This window comes from Psammomys obesus, unplaced genomic scaffold, assembly GCF_907164565.1.
Source record: "Psammomys obesus unplaced genomic scaffold, mPsaObe1.curated_primary_1811, whole genome shotgun sequence".
NCBI classification, from domain to species: Eukaryota; Metazoa; Chordata; class Mammalia; order Rodentia; family Muridae; genus Psammomys; species Psammomys obesus.
Genome location: NW_026596088.1, coordinates 7,092,365 through 7,114,337, shown reverse-complemented (window position 1 = coordinate 7,114,337; position 21,973 = coordinate 7,092,365). Strand labels below are relative to the sequence as shown.

The following is a 21,973-nucleotide window of genomic DNA, read 5'->3' as shown; positions in this document are numbered from 1 at the left end:
TTGTATGTGCAGAACAATTAGGTTGTTAATTTTGCATGCTTCCCTCATTTGGTTTTGTTTCCCTTTGTTTTGTGCCTTAATCTTGTCAAAGTATAAATTTGCCTAAAGGCAAAATAATGTTTGATAAGGATGCCCAGTTTTTCTTGAAAACACTGAAAATGTTTTTGCTAAACAATTGGTAGGGCTTGGGGGTAGAGCTTAGCGGGTGCTTATATGAGGCTCTGGATTCCATCCTCAGTGCTAAAAAGACAAAAAAAAAAGTTGTTAGGATAAAATTAAATACTTCATCCAATACTCATCATTTCAGACATTGACAGAAGAGTTTTAATCTAAATATAATTTATGGACTTAAGTATAAAACTTCATCAACCGGTGACTTATTTGGCGAATGCTCCTCTTTTTCTCACCATTGAAAAAGTGAGGCTTCCCTTCCCTTATAACGGGAGAGACCCCCATTAAAGCTCTTCCGATGTGTCACGGCCCGCGCGTTACTCCTAGTAACCAACGTTGCTCATCAGTGTTGTCTGACACAGACCGGCAGAACATCCGCTGTGGATGAGGAAGACCTTTCTTCACAGTTAAATCCGACACCTCTGACACTCACCTCATCTGCGCACTACCTAGCGCAGAGCTGCAGCTTGTCTTGTACTGTTTTCATTGCATGAGAGAACATCCAATGGAAGGTAGTCTGAGCAGAAACAAGGTAGTATGGGCACAAATACAGACGTTTCGTGGCTTACTGGAGGTGGGTCTAGGGCCTCCATCTTGAGGCCACCTTCACTGGCTTGAAAAAGATTCCGTGCACCTTGATATGGAAGGCATCTATGAACATGGCACCTGCCTCAAGGATAGGATGGTATAAGATCAGCAAGGTGCTGCTGGCTATGGCTCCCTATGTCTTTCAAATTCTTCTACTTTATGCATAGTTTCTAATCTAATCATCCACAAAGTCCAGTGCTAGGTGTTACAATTACCTCTCTTTTACTGATGAGGTAGCCAAGGCACAGAAAGCTTATTTGCTCCAGACCAGTAGCTATTAGCATCTAGAGCTGGACCTCAGGCAACAGGCATTCAGGCATCTCACCTCTGAGCCATCTCTCCAGGCCTGAATATTCACTTAGAAGCTGCCTTTCACACTTTCCTTTAGCATCCAGATCTTCCCTAGAGCAGCACATTGCTTTGTAATCATTGCTTGCCTAGCTCTGTTTATTCATCTGTATGTTTGGGGTTGTTCTGATGCTAGCCTTCAAGATGTGGTTAAGCCTATCCTTGATGTGTAAACCTGCCTAAGTCATTGTATCTGACTGGTTGATTAAACAGCCTATACCTGGGCAGGGCAGAATGGGGTAGGCGTGGCTAAGGTTCCTGAGCTTCGGGTTCAGGAGAATCACCGGAGACAAATGGGAAGAGAGGAGGAGGGAGGACACCACGATGGGTTAGCATGGAGAAGAAATTACGTGGGCCTTGAGGAAGGACTCCAATAATGGCGTGGAAAGGCCCAGATGAAGAATAAAAGCAAGTATTTATAAGATTATGGATGGAAGATAGTTCAGATGAGGATGGCTAAGGGGGATGGCATTGGATGGGGGCTGGGAGGTGAATGGTAAGGTTACTGAGACAGTGTAAGTAAAATATCTGCTCAGCCCAAGGTAAATAAGGCAATTATAAATATACCAGGTGTCTGTGTTGTATTAGTTATGATAGTGGGTTAAATAATACCGCCATGATAATTATAGAGATAATAATAAACATTAAATATCACAACACTCATTTTTTTATTTACAACAACATCTATATGAACTATAAAAATTATACTTGAGACAGTACTTTGGGCAAATAAATTTTCACCATACTAGGATTTCCTTTTTTTTTTTTTTTTTTTCATTTCCCAATTTGGTCAATTTGAGTATCTGAGAAAATATGATTTCAAGACAAAAATTCTAGGGCGGGAGAGATGGCTCAGAGGTTAAGAGTACTGGCTGTTCTTCCAGAGGTCTTGAGTTCAATTCCCAGCAACCACATGGTGGCTCACAATGATCTCTAACGAGATCTGGTGCCCTCTTCTGGTGTGCGGGCAGAGCACTGTATACTAATAAATAAACAAATCTTAAAAAAAAAAAAAAGACAAAAATACCATGTTTCAGTCATAAAACAGATCAATCATAGTATTTTAGATTTGATGGGGATAAGATCCCTTTTGCAATGACTCAGTTAACTCCACAGTGCTAGCACGAAAGTTCCCCTCAGTATGCAGATAAAAAGATGATGGCTGAGTGCTAATAAGATTCTAGTCTGAGGGGGCAGGAGAGATGGTTCAGCAGTTAAGAGCACTTGCTGCTCCTGCAGAGGGTCCAGGTTCTACTCCACATAGGGCAGCTCACACAGCCTGTAACTCCAGCTCCAGGGGGGCCTATGCCCACTTCTGGCTTCTACACACATCTGCATGCATGTAGTGCTTCTACACACACTGAAGCACACATACATATGTGTAAAACAAGTCCTGTCAAAAATAATTTTTAGCACGAAAACACATGGTGGGAAGATTTGTACGAAAATGTTAGTAAAATTCTCTCCTCAATTCTTTGTTTTAGTTGCAAGAGGCACAAGAGCGACGAGAGGAAGTTGCGCGGCGTTTTCAGCGGATGCAGGATGGCTTGCAGAAGTACAGTTTAAAGGGGCACACAAAATAACCCGAGTGTTCACAGAGCGAATTACCAGTGTAACCTGCAAACCAAATGGGTTTTAACAAGCACAGTTCTGCAAAGATCAACATCTCAGCACTACATTCCTTAGGTCTGGGGACACAGCTCAGCTCAAAGGCATGCTTTGGATGCCCATGACCCTGGGTTCAATCCCCACACCATAAAAGAAAAAAGCTGCCTGATATTTGTTCATTTTACCAAATATTTGCACATTCTCTACAAAACACGGCTAGAAAATGAGACACCATCTAACTTTCACATTTTTTTAAAGAAGTCGCGTTCTTTGTCATTGTGCAATGTTGTAAAAAAAATCTGTAAAAAAAAAAATAATCGTTTTGTAAAATAACATTTTAGGCTTCAAGCTGAATGTTCTGATGCAGAAGTTACAATACAAAAGCGAGGAGAGAAAATTACAGAACTTCGGAAGCTGCGCGAAGGTTTGGTGAGTGAGCTTCCTGCTCAACTCAGGTCTCAGGTTTGCTTTCCCTGATAGGAATGCTGCAGGAAATGTGCAACAAATATTTACTGTATTCTCATTGATGCTACTTCCTGCTGTCAAGGAAAATCCTCTTTGCTTTATAGAATGTTTAGCTAAATTCAGAAGGTAATGATGTTGGTAATCTGTCTTAATGCCTATTAGTCTTGATAAATAATATTTTTAAGAAAGAATAATTCATATCAATATTTTTAAATGTTTTTTATAATTTTTCAAAGACTAGAGACAAAGAGGAACAGCTAAAGAGACTCAACAAAACCATACCATCTCTAGAGTGCTCTTTGGATCAAAAGAAGAATAAAACTGAAGCATTAGAGCAGGAACTCACTGAGTAAGATTTTAATATTTCACATCTCTTCACTCACGGGCTCATTTAACTGACTTTATTAACACCTAAATATTAATCTATTCTATAAGTGTTTTAACAACCAAGACTTATTGTGTATTAAAATTCACTTCAGAATTTTACAACTCAATCCGAAAATTTGGATGCCAAAATACATATATACTCTCTAATGATCCTGAAAAAAAAAATGAAGATGTGTTTGCCATGATTCTAACTATATATTTCTTTATCTACCTCAAATTTTTTTTGCTTGCTTTCTTTATCTTGTTCTTTCTTCCTTTCTTTCTTTCCTTTTTTCTTTCTTTCTCCCTTAGTTGAGAGTCCCTAAATTGTTTTGATGTCTGCCCTCTCTCCTTCTCCCACATCCACCCACCCTTTTCCTGCTCACTCAACTTTTTATCATTTTTTTCACATATCAACTGCCCATATATTCTCGAACATGTGGCCTCCCGATGGCTTGTGGTTGACTCGCAGGGTCCACTCTTTTCAGGAGAACTGACTCTTCTCCTCCAGCAGCTGTTAATTGACAACAGCTCCCAGCTGGGGTGGGACTTTGTGTTCACCTCCCATTTCCCTTGCTGAGACTGGGTCTGGCTTGCACATGCTGTCAGAATCACCGTGAGCTCATTATATGGGGCTGTCCTGGTGCAGCTACAAGCCACTGTTTTACTAAAGTCTTTCACTGCCTCTGGCTCCTACAGTCTTTCTGCCCCTTTTACAGTGTTCCCTGGGCCTTGGAAGAAGGGGTGAGGACAGTTTTGCTTTCTTTTCTTATTCTGGCAGCATCTTTCATTCAACATTCAAACATTCTCCTAACTAAAACACTGTTATCAAAATTTTCTTGATTTATTTTTATTTTCTTTCTGCCTTTTTTTTCAATTATGATATCATGCAAACATGTTCCTTCTCCATGGGTGTTACCCATTTGTACATAAGGTATACATGTTGCTAAACGTGTTACATTTATAAATATAGATACTGTATGTACATACATACACACAACTAAAATGTAGTCACTCCTGTCCTCTGCAGAAGTTTGGTTTGGAGGGTTAGGACCCTCCACAGACAGGAATATCTATGGATGGACAACTCTCCCACGTAAAATGAAGGTGCATATGAAGGTGCATATAGGTCACACATACCCACATTTTAATTCTTTACCTTCATTGCTGATAGCTGAATTTTTCCTAATTGTTAATAATTAGTTAATGTGGACTGGAGAGTTGCCTCAGAGGTTAAGAGTACTGGCTATACTCCAAAGGTCCTGAGTTCAATTCCCAGCAACCTACATGGTGGCTCATAGCCATCTATAATGAGAGCTGGTGCCCTGACTGTATAAATAGTAAATAAATTAATTAATTAAAAATAATAATTAGTTAATGCTTCATTCTGAGATACTAATGTAGATGTTAATACTTAAAACAACTGTGTATGTAGTTACAGTATTTATTCATTATCTGCCATAAATAACAATTTTTTTCATAATATTTACCTAAGATTATAATTTCATTAGGATTTCATTCATGAATTATAATTTCATTCAAATTTCAATAATTTGAAGATTAAACAAGTGAGAGGTCATAATGTATAAATTTCAATAGAAACCATGTATGTAAAAACATGATAACACAAACAATACATTTGAAAAATTGTTAAGCATTTGCTCTTTAAAATACTTTCCATACTGACTCTATACACTTTTGCAGAATAAAGAAACACATAGGAATAATGAGAAATAAATTGAATGACCACGAAAATGGAGAATTTAGTTGCCATGGAGATTTAAAAACTAAAGAATTTGAAATGAACATCTCAGTGAATATGTTTAAAAATGAGGTAATTTGGGGGGGCTGTGGTTTTTTTTTTTTTTTTCAAGATAGGGTTTCTCTGTGTAGCTCTAGCTGTCCTGGAACTTGCTCTGTAGATTAGGTTGGCCTTGAACTCACAGAGATCTGCCTGCCTCTGCCTCGCAAGTACTGAAATTAAAGGCATGTGCCTCCACCACCCCGCAAAAATGAGGCAATTTTAATTTGCTTGGAGACCAAAAATATAAATACTTAAATGTTCACACTTGGTACCAATGAAAAATTATTTTCCCGTCGAAAGGGTATTCGGTTGAACTCAAGCTGGTATGTAGAGCCGAGCAGTACACACCATCACAAACCACTAAATCACGAATAGCGTCAGTTTTGTTCGGTAGCCGTTTTACTGGGACATAACTAACATACCTATGTAGTCCAGTTACTTAGCAGGTGCAGGTCAGAAGCATCTGATGCAGCTGCAGTGTTCCCCAAGCACCACCTCAGGTGGGGGCTGCTCTCGCCATCCTGGGAAGGGGCCACATACCCCGCAGGCATCACCCACCACCTCTTCCTAATCAGCTCTAGAGAACCACCAAGTGTGTCCTTCACTTGGCCTCCTGCGTACATGTCATATGAGTGGATCACACAGCCTGCGGTCTAAGTTCTTCTCTTTGGCACTGCATCTCCAGTGTTCATGTCTGTTGGGCCCTTACCAACGCACTAATCAAAGAGATGAGCAATGGTGAAAAACGGACAGAAGATATGCGATCAATGATCATACAGAAGCCCATCCTCAGGCTGGTGTCACTGAGGAAGAACCAGGCCAGGGGACAGGAGTATGCATAGTCAAGCAGGTCCTAGGGAAGGTGTTTCATGTCTTGCCTGGGGTTTATTGCTGCTGCCATTGCTAGGGACGATTGTTCTGGTTACTCCTGTTCTAGGGTGTACCCTCCTCATCGTGGACACTGCCTCTAGCCTGTAAGGCTGTCCTGATCTTAGAATCTAAAGCGGCAACAGATTTCAGGTAATGGCTCTTACAGACACTTTGCAGGTGGCTAATAGGCCAGTTAATCAGAGATAGAAACAAGGCAGAGATGATGTTTTTCTTTTGCTTACAAGATGGGCCCAAGTGAAGGGTGCTTTTACCAAAAGCAGCTCCTAAGAGCCTGAGATAGCAAAACATACTGGAACTTAATTTCTTCCTGTTCCTAAGTAGTATTATCCCATTGTGTGAATATTATATATGCACACACATTGATGGGCCTTTGAAATGTTTCTACTTCAGGCTTCTGTGAACAGTGCTGCCATGGACCTACATGTACAACCTTTTGTGTTTGCATGTGTCTTAAGTTTTCTTTTATGAATAGTTATGAGTCAGTAGCTGAGTCCTGTGGTAACCCTGCTCAATCTTTTGAGGTGTTAATATTTCCCAAGGTGACCACATTGAATAGGAATTACTGCTCTCCATATCCTTGCCAACACTCTTACTCCGCCATTTCAAGTGAAGAGCTTTCCATCCTAGTGATATGAAGTACATATTTTGAAGGTCTTCATTTGCACTTACCAATTTACTAAGAGGATGGTATGAGCACACCCTTTTCCTGTGCTTACAGTGGTCTGTGTATTTCTTTACAGAAATGTCTATTTAGATTCTTTCTTTATGTTGTTGTTATTGTTGTTTTTTGTTTCTTATTTTTCAAGACAGGATTTCTCTGTGTAGGCGTGGCTGTTCTGGACTCACTTTGTAGACCAGGCTGACCTTGAATTCAGCATCTGCCTGTCTCTGCCTCCCAGAGTGCTGGGATTACAGGTGTGCTCCATGCCTGGCTCAGTTTCCCTCTCAAACCGGCTATCACACTCTGATATAGGAAAAACTGAGAACAGTAAATTTCTCTTATAAAGGACCCACCAAACTTCTTAGGGGATATTAAGTTACACAAAGTAGAATTTAGCTGAAGTAGCACCCCGAATTCTCAGGCAGAGCATAATTCGTCCTAGCAGACAGAACAAGGCTGCCTGACAACCGCCTGGGAGAAGCAGCCTTGGTCTGTGTCAGGATGACTGTGGCAGTATTTTACACTGTAAATCTCCCAGTGTATCCAGACAACCACACCTTAGAATTCCTGTCACCATGTAACATGTTTCATTGCTCAAAGTATAACCGGGGGCTATGAAACTATATAAGCAGAGGGGTTTTCTGTTCAGGACTGAGGAGGTTTATTTTCTTCTTTATAATCTCTTAAGTGTTGGAGTGATTTCTCATTGAGAAGTCATGTTCATTCTATAACGTCTCCAATTTTAAAATTGTGTTATTGTTTGTTTGTCTAGTTTTTTTACTCTAGACATAAGTCCCCTTTTTAGAGTATGATTTTCAAGTGCTTTCTTAAGAATTACTGTGGTCACTATGAGCAAGTGGCACCCCCTTGGCTGGCATACCTCATCTGTACTCCCAACTCCTGTTTGTTTCCAAACCTATTTCTCCTAGAAAGGAACAGAGATTCCTTTCTTTCAAACATTCTTTCAAACATTCATGTTAGGTTTTCATAAATATAGGTCTCATATTTTAGAGGGAAAATTTAAGTACAGATTATTTTATTTTACATGTATGGATATTTTGTCAAGATTTATGTCTGTGCACTCCTTGTGTACCTGAGGACTTTAGAAACCAAGAGAGGGTATCAGATTCCCTAGAACAAGAGGAGCTGGGGCAGGGACATATATATATATATATCCTCAAAATACATCATATGGAATTCTCAAAAAAATTAAGAAAAACATTATTTTTAAAAAATATACTTTTGAGATTCTTATAGCTTTCATTCTGTTGATTCTGTTCAGCAGATTACATTTTAAGACTTCGCTATTGATCATAATACATTGCAACTGAATTTGTGTCAAAATTTGCTGTTCTTTTTCTGTTAAGACTTCTCCCAGCCTAAACCCTTTTCAACCAGGCTACATGATTTTATTCATGTAGATCCATGAACTAAAAGAAAAATGGGGAGCTATAATGTCCAAATACCTACCTCTGAATGTACAATTCAAATACATGGAACAGGAGTTGTTAGCAATAAAAATAGCACAAAAGCAGTATGAGAAGCTGCACAAGGATCAGAAGGCGCTGGAAAGAGACGTGCTAGACCTGCAGCACCAGCTGCAAGAGAACACGGTAGGTCGGGCGAAGCGCAGCAGCATCTACGCGGGGCTGAAGGGAGAGGAGGCCATCATGTAGAAGTCGCCTGGGGCAGGCAGCCACTTTTACAGGACAACTGTCTGTTACGGCCTGTTAATTTCCCTGCACCACATGTGCCTGTCCTGTTTCTTTTTCTTTTTCTTTTTTTTTTTTTCTGTTTTGGATATTTTTATTTTTTTCTTTTTTTAAATTTTTACTTTTTATATTAATTACAGTTTAATCACTTTGTATCCCAGCTGTAGCCCCCTCCCTTACCCCTCCCAATCCCACCCTCCCTTCCTCCTCTTCTCTTATGCCCTTCCCCCAGTCCAGTGTAGATCCCCCACACAGAAGTAGCCCATGGCAGCTCAATGTTCAAGAGGGCTCCCCAATAATAGGAATAGGGACCGTCTCTGCAATGAACTCATGGGCATGGGCTGGCTCTTTGATCACCTCCACCTGAGGGGGGAGCAGCCTTACCAGTCCACAGAGGAAGACAATGAAGCCAGTCCTGATGAGACCTGTGTTTCTTAAAACAGCAGGTGTTGAAGATTTCTAGAAGGCGGGTGGCATCTGTCTATCCCTTTAATTATTTTTGTTTCCATCATTGAAATACAATTAAGCTTTCAGAATACTCATTTTCAACTTTTTACACAATTTAGCATAAAATAAGAACCCTGTGGGAAGGAGAGAAAGTAGGACACAGAACTTTTACCAGTTTTAACAGTTACTCTGTTGGTTTTGTTTTGTTTTTTGTTTGTTTGTTTGTTTGTTTGTTTGTTTTGTTTTTGATTTTGAGGTGTTTTTTTTTTTATTTGAGTCAGCTGTTCTGTGATCTCTCTGATTACCTAAGGATAACCATGAGAATAATTCAGAACGTATAGCTAGCTCAGAAGCAGCAGATGACCCTAGAGTTCTGCTCCAGCCCAACCAAAACAAAGTTCAACATCATTTTATGATCTTGGTTTGATGAAATTGGTGTTGATATTTTAAACTCTGGCATTTTATTTCACATATTTTTCAAAGACTTATTTATGTGTGTGTGTTCTGTGTATATGTACACCTGCACTACAGAAGAGGGCACCAGATCTCATTATAGATGGTTGTGAGGCACCATGTGGTTGCTGGGAATTGAACTCGGGACCTCTGGAAGAGCAGCCAGTGCTCTTAACCTCTGAGCCATCTCTCCAGCCCTTGTTTCACATGTTTAAAATTATTCTGGGAATCAATGACTCAAAACTAAAGCAAGCACAGTAAGTATTGGGGATGTTGTGTGTAATTGTTTTTTAAATACAGCCTTCTAATTTTCCATAGGCAAAATTAGAAGATAAAAAACGCACAATGGCATTAAGAGACAGTAATAATGATTTGGTAATCCTGAGTCAGATGGAACTCAGGATTGAAAGTCTCGAATCAGAGCTCAAGAAAATGGAAGCCGAGGAAGAGTCCAACACAAGGAAGGTAGAGCAATATAAGCAGTGCTGTGTCAGAGAGCAGGAACTCAGCAAGATATTATCACATAAGCTTGACAAGTAAGTCAGCAAAGAAACGCATCCACTGGTCTCCAGTGTGTAATTTTCACTGAAACAGATTCACAATATTACATAGGATATGTAAGCAAACTACAAATAATAACTGGAAAGTAATGCAGGAAATGAACCTACATTCACAATGTGGCTGCAGAACAGTTCTTCTCAATTTGATTTTTAGTTTTGTGTGATGTTCCCTCCTAATGATATGCTAGTCTTTCAGCTAACTAGGACAGTTATATTGTCATAAAATTATGTTAACATTCTCTCAAATAGAAACACGAACAATTTAACTACTTTTTTAGAAACACATCCAAGTGGAACCCACAGTAATAATCCTGCCCCTCTGTGCACATTCTGAGTCTCTGGTGTCACCATTAGAGATAACTATTGACAAACTTCATAGGTGTTCTGCTGTACATGAAAGGCAGACTTGAGTCCTAGGGGAAGGTTAGCCCAATAGTGGACGAAGTGCCACTATTGTAGTAGTGTAGTTCACAGTGTAGTTCAACGTAATCCCTGGGCCAGTGTCTCAGGGTGTGTGCATGACAGTAGCAGCAAGGTTTACCTCAGTGATGACAAAGAAGCTAACTGCCCCAGGGACTGCTCGTTTTGGTTTTAAATCCTCATGAGACCCTTCTTCTGTCCCAGCGGCTGCTGCTCTGAACTATCCCTCTGTATCAAATGCTTAATTTGTCCCAGGTCATGAGGGAACTGTAGCTAGTGAAAGCAAAAATTTGAAAATCTGTTCAAACAATGGCTCTTGAAACCCAAACTGCTTTACTGCATATAACTATCTCTAGCTCCATTTTGAGTTTTGTTTTTTTAATTATTTACCTTTTGTACATTGGTATACATTTAATTGTGTACATTTGTCATGGGTCACCAGAGGACATTTGGTTGTGGTTCCCTATGGTGCAATGGTTGTTACAGCCAGGAATAAGAGTAAAGCCTCACCTCACATAGTTTCACCCTTCAAAATCAGATGTTTCTACGGCATGATCAGGAGTTTTACTAAGTAGGGCTCTTCCAGAACCCACCTATCACTGGCAGGCGTTCATCTCTTTCCTACTCTGAATTACTTGTTAGCTTGGAAACAGATGTAATTCTTTAGAACAAATTTTAAACTTATATCTGAGTGCCAACAGTCTGCACCAAAAGGTTTACATCATTAAGACACTGGTAAATGGAAATACGAAATACTTTCTAAAGAGTAGCTCATTCTGGGAACAAGGGCATAAGTATTTACCTTTTGCAATCTTCACAGGACTAATAGAAAACTAAGCAAAGTCAGAACAGACATTCTGCTGATGACAGAGCGGAACAGAAATGTGCAGAACTCTCTTCTCTCAAAGCCTGCCCAACAAAGTCCAAGCAGAAACTCAAAGCCTCCCATATCTGGCCCTCAGCCTTCTCCTGAGCCTATGCGGAAGAGTTTGCTCAAAGTGAGTTGTACTCTCTTCTGTCCTTTGCCGTTCTGACTCTGGTATCTGATGGTCACGTTAATTCTTTTTCTTTTTTTAATAGTTTATTTTTATTTTATGTGCATTGGTGGTTTGTCTGAGTGTTTCACTATATGAGAGTGTCAGATCTTAGAGTTACAGACAGTTGTGAGCTGTCATGTGGGTGCTGGGAATTGAACTCAGGTCATCTAGAAGAGCAGTCAGTTCTCTTAACTGCTGAGCCATCTCTCTAGCCCCTACTTTTTGTTTTTTGTTTTTTGTTTTTCGAGACAGGATTTCTCTGTGTAGTCCTGGCTGTCCTTAACTTGCTTTGTAGACCATGATGGCCTTGAACTCATGAAGTACCACCTGCCTCTGCCTCCCTGAGTGCTGGGATCACAGACATTCACCACCAAGCCCAGCTGTAAGGTAAATCCTTTTTTGTTTGGTGAGCTATCGAACTGTTTAGCTGACTTATGCCTGTTAAGTAAAGATCACAATAGTCAATGATCTCTAAGAAGAAAAAAATTTAATTTTTTATGTGTCTGAGTGTTTTTCCCAACATGTATATAAGTACACTGTATGCATACCTGACACCCGTGGAGGTCGGAAGAGGGTGTCAGATCCCCTGGCTTTAGAATTACAGGTTGTTGAAAAGTGCCCTGTGGTTGCTAGGAATGGAACTCCGCAAGAGTAACAAGTGATCTCGACTGCTGAGCCATCTTTCGAGCACCCAGAAAAGCAATTAGCTCTGTGGAACATACATATCTCACATTTTCTTTATCCATCCATCTGCTCACCGGTCATCTATGACTCCACGATTCAGCTATGTGGATAGTGTTGTCATAAGCCTGGGCTGCTGTATACTAACTTAGAGATGAGTCACATGGTGTTGGTTTCCATGGTGACTGAAGTAATCTATTACACAGTCCCGGTGGGGTTTCAAGGGTTCCTGTTCCTCATCTCCTCACCAGCATTTCTCTTGTTTTGCTGAGTGTGTCTGAATGGGTTCTCAGTGTCGTTCTGATTTCCTGTTTCCCAGATTGCTGAAGATGTTGAACATGTTTCACGTATAAATTACATGCTCACTTGAAAGTATCTCCTCACTCCCTCTATTTATAGGTTTATTTGCTCTTTTGATATTTTTTAGTTATTTGTGTATGCTAAGTATTAGTCCTTTGTTAGGGGAGTAGCTGAGAAAGATTTCCTCCTTCCTATGACCTATTTCTCTTGAGACTTATTTTTTTTCTCTTGGTGTCTTTTTCTTTTTCTTTGATAATAAGAAAGCACTCTACTTCTGAGCTAAATTCTTAGCCTTAAGCTTTTTTAATTTTATGTAGGCCATTTGTCCATTTTTGCTATTATTTCATGGGTTATTTGAGTTCTATTCAGATAACATAACATAGCCTGTTATGTCCTTAATTGTTCCCATAAGTTCTCTCCCAATAGTTCCAAAGTATGACTCTTACTCATCATATTTGAACCATTTTTAATTAATTTATTTTTTAAGTTTTGGTTTGGTGGTGGTGGTGGTTTGGTTTGATTTGATTTGGTTTGGTTTTGGGTTTTTTTGGGGGGGGGATTGGGGTTTTTTGGCTTTGGTTGGGTTGGGTTGGTTGGTTGGTTGGTTGGTTGGTTGGTTGGTTGGTTGGTTTTCAAGACAGGGTTTCTCTGTGTAACCCTGGCTGTCCTGGAATTCACTCTGTAAACCAGGCTGGCCTTGAACTCATGGAGCTCCACCTGCCTCTGCCCCCCATGTGCCGGGATTAAAGCCATGCACCAGCACTGCCCGGCATCTTAGAGTTTTTCATTATAGGTATATAGCACACATTTAGCATGGTCCCCTTCCTCTCCTCCATTCTCTTCCCTTCCCCCTCCGTTTTACCTCTACTTTCATGTCATATACAAACATGACTTTATATCTCTAAAATTTAGGAACCAAAATAAAATAAAGTAAAATCTAGGACCCACAAATGAAAGCATATGGCATTTGTCCTTTTGAGAATGGGTTAATTCATTAGGTGGATGTATCTATATAACATATTATTTACTGTATATAGATAATACATATTATTTATGTGTGTATGTGCTATTTATGTGTGTATATGTAGATAGATGGAGAGAGAGAGAGAGGTCTTCAGTGCTGCTCTTTTTGCTCGAATAACTGGATTTTTAATGAAGTTCACCTAGGGCCCTCTACCTTGCCTTCCCTGAAAGGAATGAATAAGAATCTTCTGTAAAGCTGCATGTAATCCCTATCTCCCCTGGAGATGCATACTGGTTAGTATTTGGTCAACTTGACACAAGCTAAGGTCATCTGGGAAGAGGAACCTTAGTTGAGAAAATGCCCGCATCAGATTACCTGTAGGCAGGTCCATAGGGCATTTTCTTGATTCTTGATTAATTCTTCATATGGGAGGTCCCAGCCCACTGTGGGCAGTGCCGTCCCTGGGCAGGTGATCCTCAATAAGCAGAGTAAGCAATGGGGAACAAGCCAGTAAAGATCACTCCTCCATGGCTCCTGTTTCAGTTCCTGCCTTGAGGTCCTGCTCTGGCCTGCTCAGTGATGGCCTGGGACATGGAAGTATAAGATGAACTAACCTTTTCCTCCCCAAGTTGCTTTTGACCATGGTGTTTGCTATAGCAATAGAAAGCAAACTAAGGCTGAGGCAAACTAAGAGGACAAATTTAATGCAACCATGCCATTTCATTCATAAAAATTTTATGAATTTTCCTCTGTGGCCTGGTAAGGCTGGCCTCTCTCAGGGGAAGGTGATCAAAGAGCCAGCCACTGAGTTTATGTCAGAGACAGCCCCTGCTCCCCTTACTAGGACACCCACTTGGACACTGAGCTGCCATGGGCTACATCTGTGCAGGGGTTCTAGTTTATCTCCATAAATGGTCATTGGTTGGAATATCAGTCTCAGAAAAGACCCCTGGGCCCAGATTTTTTGGTTCAGTTGCCCTTCTTGTGGAGCTCCTGTCCCTTCCACATCTTTCTATCTCCCCCTTCTTTCATAAGATTTCCTGCACTCTGCCCAAAGTTTGGCTATGAGTCTCAGCCTCTGCTTTGATACCCTGCTGGGGAGAGTCTTTCAGAGGCCCTCTGTGGCAGGCTACTGTCCTGTTCTCTGTTTTCTCCCTCTTCCAATGTCTATCCCATTTGAAGGACATTTGCTTAACCATGTTCACAGCAGCTTTATTCACAATAGCTTTATTCCAGAATCTGGAAACAACTCAGTTATCCCTAAACTAAGGAATGGATACAGAAATTGTGATACATTTACACATTAGAATACTGCACAGCAATGAAAAACAAGGAAATCATGAAATCTGCAGGCAAATGATGGGAACTAGAAAAGATCAGTCTGAGTGAGGTATCCCAGAAACAGAAAGATACACATGGCATAACTCATGTCATAGAAAGAAAATGTTAGAGAATCTGTCACTCAAGAGGAATCTTCTACATGTAGACAGCCAGTTAGACCAGCACCATTTGTTGTCCTGTCTTTTCTCCAGTGTACTGTTTTGGCTTCTTTATCAAAAATCAAGTATCCGTAGGTGTGTGGGTTTATTCCTGGGTCTTCCATTAGATTCCATTGATCCACCAGTTGATTTCTATGCCAGTACCATGCAGTTTTTATTACTGTTGCTCTGTAGTACAGCTTGAGATCAGGGATTGAGATACCTCCAGAAGATCTGTTACTGTACAGTATTGTCTTAGCAATTCTGGGTTTTTTGTTTTTCCATATAAAATTGAGAATTGTTCTTTTAAGGTCTGTAAAGAATTGTGTTAGTATTTTGATGGGAATCGCATTAAATCTGTAGATTTCTTTTAGTAGGATGGCCAGGAGCCATAAAAACTGAGCCCTGAGAGCTCTGAAGAGAATGATACCCCAACCAAGGACAATGCATGGAGAGGACCTAAAACCCTGGCTCAGATGTAGCCCATAGACTCAGTCTCCAAGTGGGGTCCCAAGTAAGGGGAGCAGGGGCTTTCTCTGGCATAAATTCAGCGGCCCACTCTCTAACCACCTCCCTCTAGGGGGTGCAGCCTTGCCAGGCCACAAAGGAAGACAATGCAGCCAGCCCTGATGAGACCTGATAGGTTAGGGTCAGATGGAAGGGGAGGAGGACCCCACCTACCAGTGGGAGGGGCATAGGGGGAAAAGAGGGAGGGTGGGATTGGGAAGAGATGAGGGAGGGGGCCATAGCCAGGATACAAACTGAATAAATTGTAATAAATGATAATAATAATAACAATAAATATGTAAAAATAAATAAAATATATAAAAATATAAAAAAAGAAATCTTCGCACCAAAAATATATAGATATTACATATCACCTCCTTATTATCATCACAAAGTATTTACTATGTGCAGGGTCCTATGTTAGACCTTGTTGGAGGCATTAATAAGACAACAGCTTTTTTCTTTTTTAAGATTTATTTATTTATTATGTATACAATGTTCTGCCTGCATGTACACCTGCATGCCAGAAGAGGGCACCAGATCTCCCTATAGATGGCTGTGAGCCACCATGTGGTTGCTGGGAATTGAACTCAGGGCTTTTGGAAGAGCAGCCAGTGCTCTTAACCTCTGAGCCATCTCTCCAGCCCAAGACAACAGCTTTTATCCAAAGATTTAAGTGATAATACTTTAGATGGGGTGATACGATATAGACTGTAACATCCCACACATTCTGTAATTAAATGCCTAACTATAATTAGTCAGATGTTTTTAAGAATAATTTTTTATTTCTGAAAACAAATCAGCTATACTTAAAGAGTTGTATGTTTTTTTAATATTTTAAAGACAGGCTGGCCTATGCAGCTGGGGATGACCTTCTGATCTGCCTTCCTCCATCTCCCGAACCGGGTGGTTGCAGGAATGCCAACAAGCACAAGGCTTCGCGCATGCCAACCAAGCACTCTCCTACATGAGTCACAACCTCAGCCCCCAGAGAGCTGCGTATTATTATTCTCGTTTCCAATTCTTGAAAATCACAAATCAGAGAAACAGAAGCTTGAAACCCGGCCTGGGTCTCTTTTCATACCACCCTGAACACATCAGATCTCATCCGAAAACTGGCTTCAACCTAGCTACCTCCTTTTTCTCAAATGAATTTTCTGTGGTCTCGTGTTAATAATTTTATAGCTGTAATCTGGAAAACATGATTTTTAAACCTTTGCCAACAGAATTCTCACATGAGAAACTGTTTCCTCCCATTCTGTACCCAGCAGAATGTGCAGACCCTGTCAACCGAGAGCTAGCATTCTTTCCCTTACCATCCGAAGTGCACAGCGGAAAGCTCATTTTAAAGAAAAACCCATTAAAGCGAAAAACCTCGGCGAGGTTTCATAAGGCACAAAATTTTGCTAAGATATGTGAGCTATTTTGTGTAGTATGAAGTATGAGCTGGATAGTTACATTCCCTTATAAAATGTTTAATAGACCAATACTTACAGTACTTGTTATGCAATAAATCTAAACGACATAACACACACAGTCTGTATGATTTAAACTTAAAATACATAGACATTTAATTTTATTTACATTGGGTTTTTTTCATAAGTAATATTAAAGTTAGGTCTAGTTTCTAATTTTTTATTTAAATATGTGTTTAATTTTTTAAACACATTTGTTTGTTTGTTTGTTTGTTTGTGACCTGGGTTCTGTTCCCAGCACCCACATAGCAGGTTGCAACTGCTCTGACCTCCAGGCACTGCAGGCATGTGCAGCACAGACATAGATGCAGGCAAAATACCCATACCCATAAAATCAAAATAGACATAAATATTTTAAAGAATGGCTGTGAGCTTTTATTAATCATTTATTTCGCATACATTGATGTTTTGTTTGCATGTGTATCAGGTGAGGGTGTGGGATCCCAGACAGCTGTGAGCTGCCATGTGGGTGCTGGGAATTGATCCCAGGTCCTTTGGAAGAACAGACGGTGCTCTTAACCACTGAGCCATCTCTCCAGCCACTGGCTGTGAGTTTTTATTCATGATCTTCCAGGTCCTTTGGAAGAACAGACAGTGCTCTTAACCACTGAGCCATCTCTCCAGCCCCTGGCTGTGAGTTTTTATTCATGATCTTTTTGTTTATGCCTAGTCTTACTGGCTTTACCATATAATGTATATGCTCTGGAAATGTCAGAAAATAAAGCAGAGAATGCATAATTATTATTATTATTATTATTATTATTATTATTATTATTATTATTATTACTATTGTATGTGTATGCACATTGGTGTGTATTGGGTTTGACCATGTAGATATCAACTCACATATACATGTGGACATGGACATGTGGAAGCCAGGCATCAACACTGGGTGTCTTCCTCAGTCAAATCACTCTCTGCCTGATTTTTTGAGACAGAGTTTCCCACTGAACCTAGAGACCATTGATTCAGGGAGGCTAGCTAGATGATGGCCTCAGGGATCACCTTGTCTCTGCCTCCCCTCCCTCTCCCTTTATTTTTATTAGAAATAGTTTTTTTTCCTACAGTATATTCCCTTCCCTCACCTCCCAGATCCCCCCCACCTCTCCACCCATCCAAATCCATAGCTTTCTCTCTTAGAAAACAAGAAAATCTTACATTTAAAAACAGAAGTAAAAAGTCCACAAAGAGAAACCACAAGAAACACACATGCACACACACTGAAAAAGAAAAGAAAAATCCTATAAAAACATAAATCAAAACATATAAGCAAAAGACTAGAAAATTTAAAAAAAAAAATGTCCAAAGCAATACGAGACAAAAAAAATCTACAAAAATACCATTTAGTTCATTTTGTGTTGGCCGTCCATTAAGGGCATGAGGCCTGCCCATAAGTGTAGTTTATAAGCCCAGTGAGACGTCAGTGGAGAAAACTCATCTTTCCTTTGAAAGCGGTTGTCAGTTGGAGGTAGCTTCCTAGCGGTAAAGGCTTGTGTCGATGTCCCCTCTCAGTGCTGAAACCCCTGAGCAGCCCCTGTGCATACTGTGAGTTCATACATGTGTCAGTCCTGTTGTGTTTGGAAGACACCATTTCCTTGGTGTCATCGGTCTCTCTGCCTCCTCTTCTACATAGCTCCCCGAACACTAAGGGGAGGGCTTTGATGAAGACATCCATTTAGGAATGAGTGTTAAGATCTCTCACTCTCTATACATTGTTTGTTTGCAGGTTTCACAACTAGTTCCCATCTCCTGCAGGAGGAAACTTCTGAGTTTCCTCCTGAGCTGAGTGAGGCACTGAACTATAGGTATAACAGAAAGCTGTTAGCAATCATTTTATTGCTAAGTTCCTTTAGCAGAACAGTAGTATTTGGTTTTCCCCTAGGCCCATGGCTTAGCTAGTCTCAAGTTTCTGGCCACCCAAGCAGTGCCAGGCTTGGGTTCTAGTTTGGCTAGTTTTATGTCAACTTGACACAAGCTAGAGTCATCTGAAAGGAGGGAACCTCAGTTGGTTGGTTGGTTGGTTGGTTGGTTGTTTTAATGCCTCCATAAGATCCAGCTGTAAGATGTCTTCTTAATTAGTGATTGAGGGGGAAGAGCTCTCCCCATTGTAGGCAGTGCTGTCCCTCAGCTAGTAGCCCTGGGTTCTACAAGAAAGCAGGCTGAGCAAGCCAGGGGAAGCCAGTAAGCAGCGCCCTTCCATGACCTCTGCACCAGCTCCTGCCTCCAGGTAGGTTCCTTCCCTGCTTGAGCATGTGTCCTAATTTCCTCCAATGTGAATGTATGAGCCTAATAAACCCTTTCCTCCCCAATTTGCTTTTGGTGGTGTTGTGCTTCATCCCACCAATGATCACCCTAACTAGGACAGGTCCCATCTCGTGGAGTGGACCTTAAGTCCAATCAGATGGTAGTTGGATACTCCCAGGATATTTGTCCCCTGTCTCGTCAGCTCATCTTGCAGGCAGGTTGTCACTGCAGATCAAAGGGTTTGTAGCTGGGTTGGCGTTTAGCCTTCTCCTCTGGTAGTGTGCAGAGTACCACGAATGTCAGCAGAGATGAAGGCTCCAGTGAAGCACCAGCTCAGCTCTCCATGTTCAGTGAGATGTGTAGGTATTGTCTTCAGCAATAGCGCCTTACCATCAGTTTGTGGAGAGCAACCAACAGCTTTCAGTAAATGCCCGAGTTGTCTGGAAGTTTCCATGTGACCCTTTTGATCAACAACTCAATTAGATGTAACTCATTCCTGGGACTGGAGGTTTCACTTGACGGCAAGAAATGTGTACCTGAGGCTTTGTCTCCCCATTATTTGCTGATTCAACTTAGATCTCTTTCATATATGCATACATTTTAAGAAGCTTCTACTTTAATAAGTTTTGAGGAGTCATAAAAGATATATTTTAAGTGATATATCACTCCCACAGTATCGTTTGATTTTAACATTGTAAAATCTTGACATTTCAGAAGCAGCAAAAAATGGTAAAAGACATAACTGAAGAGGTAGATAAAGGTATGTTGCCAATGGGTGTATGTTCAATTTAGAGTAAATTATCAATTTCTGAGACAAACTGTAAGTAGCAAATGGAATCTCTGCCCTTTGTTTGTAGATTAAAAACATGCAAAAGCAGACATAGCTAGTAAGTACTATTCACTCCTCATTTCTGTAGCTCCATGGCTTTTCAAAACCTCACTTTCATTCTTCCTCAATAATTAACATCTGCAGCCAACATCCTCAAGAGCTACAATTACCTATGATACTTAGTCAAGCAATCACACTTAAACTGTCACTTGACAAGTATCATTTAACATCCCATTTTGTATTTCTTGTTGGCTTACCCTTTGCCTGGAGGAAGAAATACCGACTTCCTCCTTATGAAGACTAGAAATGAGAATGATTGCTGCCTAGTGATTCTGCCTTCTCTCACCACTCACCTGCTTTGGACAATTGCTCCTGCTTTCAGCATCCGTGGGTTACTCACGTTCTTCCTCACCTCCTGTGTTTGCACGGCAGACTTTCTCCTCTCTTCCCCCAATATCAGCTTATATTTTAAGCTCCACCAAAGGGGCTATGATATCAACACAATACTGGCATGGAAGGCCCTCTGAGTGTTGCAGTGGTTCCTGTATTTTACCTGTCAAAGTCTCTGTGGCTCAGTATAGACACTATACATCCATCTGATTCGGGGATTGAATACAATGAAGTGTTTATCGAGGGCTGGGATATATCCTTTCAGTACTCATCACTTAGCACAAGGCTGATTAAATGAATGAAGAATGGGAATACGTGCTTACACTTAGCCCTGATTATAATCAATTCAGTGTGTATATATGAGAAAACTGTATTTGTTTTAGGTTTGTATTGTAGTGAAACATACATGCTAGTCATTTTGCTCAGTCTTTCTTACTGACTCCTGCTGTTAACTGTTAAGGCTCTGAAGTAAAGATGGTAATTCTTAATTTTTCTTTCTAGCTGCAGCTGAACTTGAGTCTTGGACCTTGAAAGCTTATCCTTCAAGATCTAAATAACAAGTCAAGATCTACTTTAGGGGGATAACAAAACTATGTCAAGATTGAAAATAAATGCTTTTCTGAAAGAAGACAGTTTATTTAGTGACCTTTTATATAACATCTTAGTAGTTTCCCATTAAATATGCTGTGTGATAACTTTATTGAAGGAACATGTTTTTGTATCATATGTGTATGATAAAAATCCTATATTCAGGGGCTGGAGAGATGGCTCAGAGATTAAGAGTACTTGCTGCTCTTGCAAAGGCGGAGAGTTCCGTTGTGAGCATCCATCCACACCAGGTGACTCACAGCCACCTGTACCTCGAGCTCAGGCGATCTTACACCCTCTTCTGGCCTCCAAGTATGTCTGTATGTAAGTGCATCCACCCCTATATACACACACACACACACACACACACACACACACACATTAAATATTTTAATCCTATATTTAAGCTGTCTTTTTAGCATAAACTAACTTTTTGTGTATTTTACAAGTGGAAACATGTATTACACGCCCCAAATTCCAACTATTTAAATGGAATCCAAACAACCAAATTGTCAATCATCATTTCTAGAATTAAAAATCATTTTGATGGTGGTTTTTCCAGGGTAAATGCACTTGCAGACACGGACCTCACTCTAGCATAGTGGCGTTCTGCCCACTGTCAGTGGACTCAATATAGCTCCATTAAACTTAAGATAATTTTGAACTTTGATGCTTTTAACTTTAAACACTACTTTATAGCCTTTTCCTTAAAGAAAAACAACTTTTGCCGAAAAAATTTCATCCTTTCTGCTTAACTCTTTTGGAAATGTCTTAAACTAGAGCTTCAAATACCGTCACAAAGAACCTTCCCCTGTGGCTCACTGCAACATAATCCTACCACAGTAGGCACTAAGAAATAGAATATTGCTGAAACACAAGACAAGGACTTCAAAATAGCTATTACGAATATGTCCAAGGACCTCTAGAACAATAGAAATAATCAGAACCTCAGAGGTAAGGCTAATCAACAGAGTGTAAGAGTTGGA

At 40.3% G+C, this 21,973-nt stretch overlaps 1 protein-coding gene across 1 annotated transcript in view; it reads left to right on the top strand.

Moving 5' to 3' along the window:
• Positions 1-20,956, top strand: part of LOC129691535 (ankyrin repeat domain-containing protein 26-like) — a 77,239-nt gene extending 56,283 nt beyond the window's left edge. The window contains exons 23-31 of the mRNA XM_055627697.1: positions 2,592-2,662; positions 3,057-3,144; positions 3,417-3,529; positions 5,251-5,380; positions 8,324-8,515; positions 9,833-10,050; positions 11,315-11,492; positions 19,895-19,940; positions 20,901-20,956. Of these exons, the coding sequence (XP_055483672.1) occupies positions 2,592-2,662; positions 3,057-3,144; positions 3,417-3,529; positions 5,251-5,380; positions 8,324-8,515; positions 9,833-10,050; positions 11,315-11,492; positions 19,895-19,940; positions 20,901-20,956 (1,092 nt within the window). The remainder of the gene's footprint in view (positions 1-2,591; positions 2,663-3,056; positions 3,145-3,416; positions 3,530-5,250; positions 5,381-8,323; positions 8,516-9,832; positions 10,051-11,314; positions 11,493-19,894; positions 19,941-20,900) is intronic.
• Positions 20,957-21,973: the final 1,017 nt, after the last annotated feature.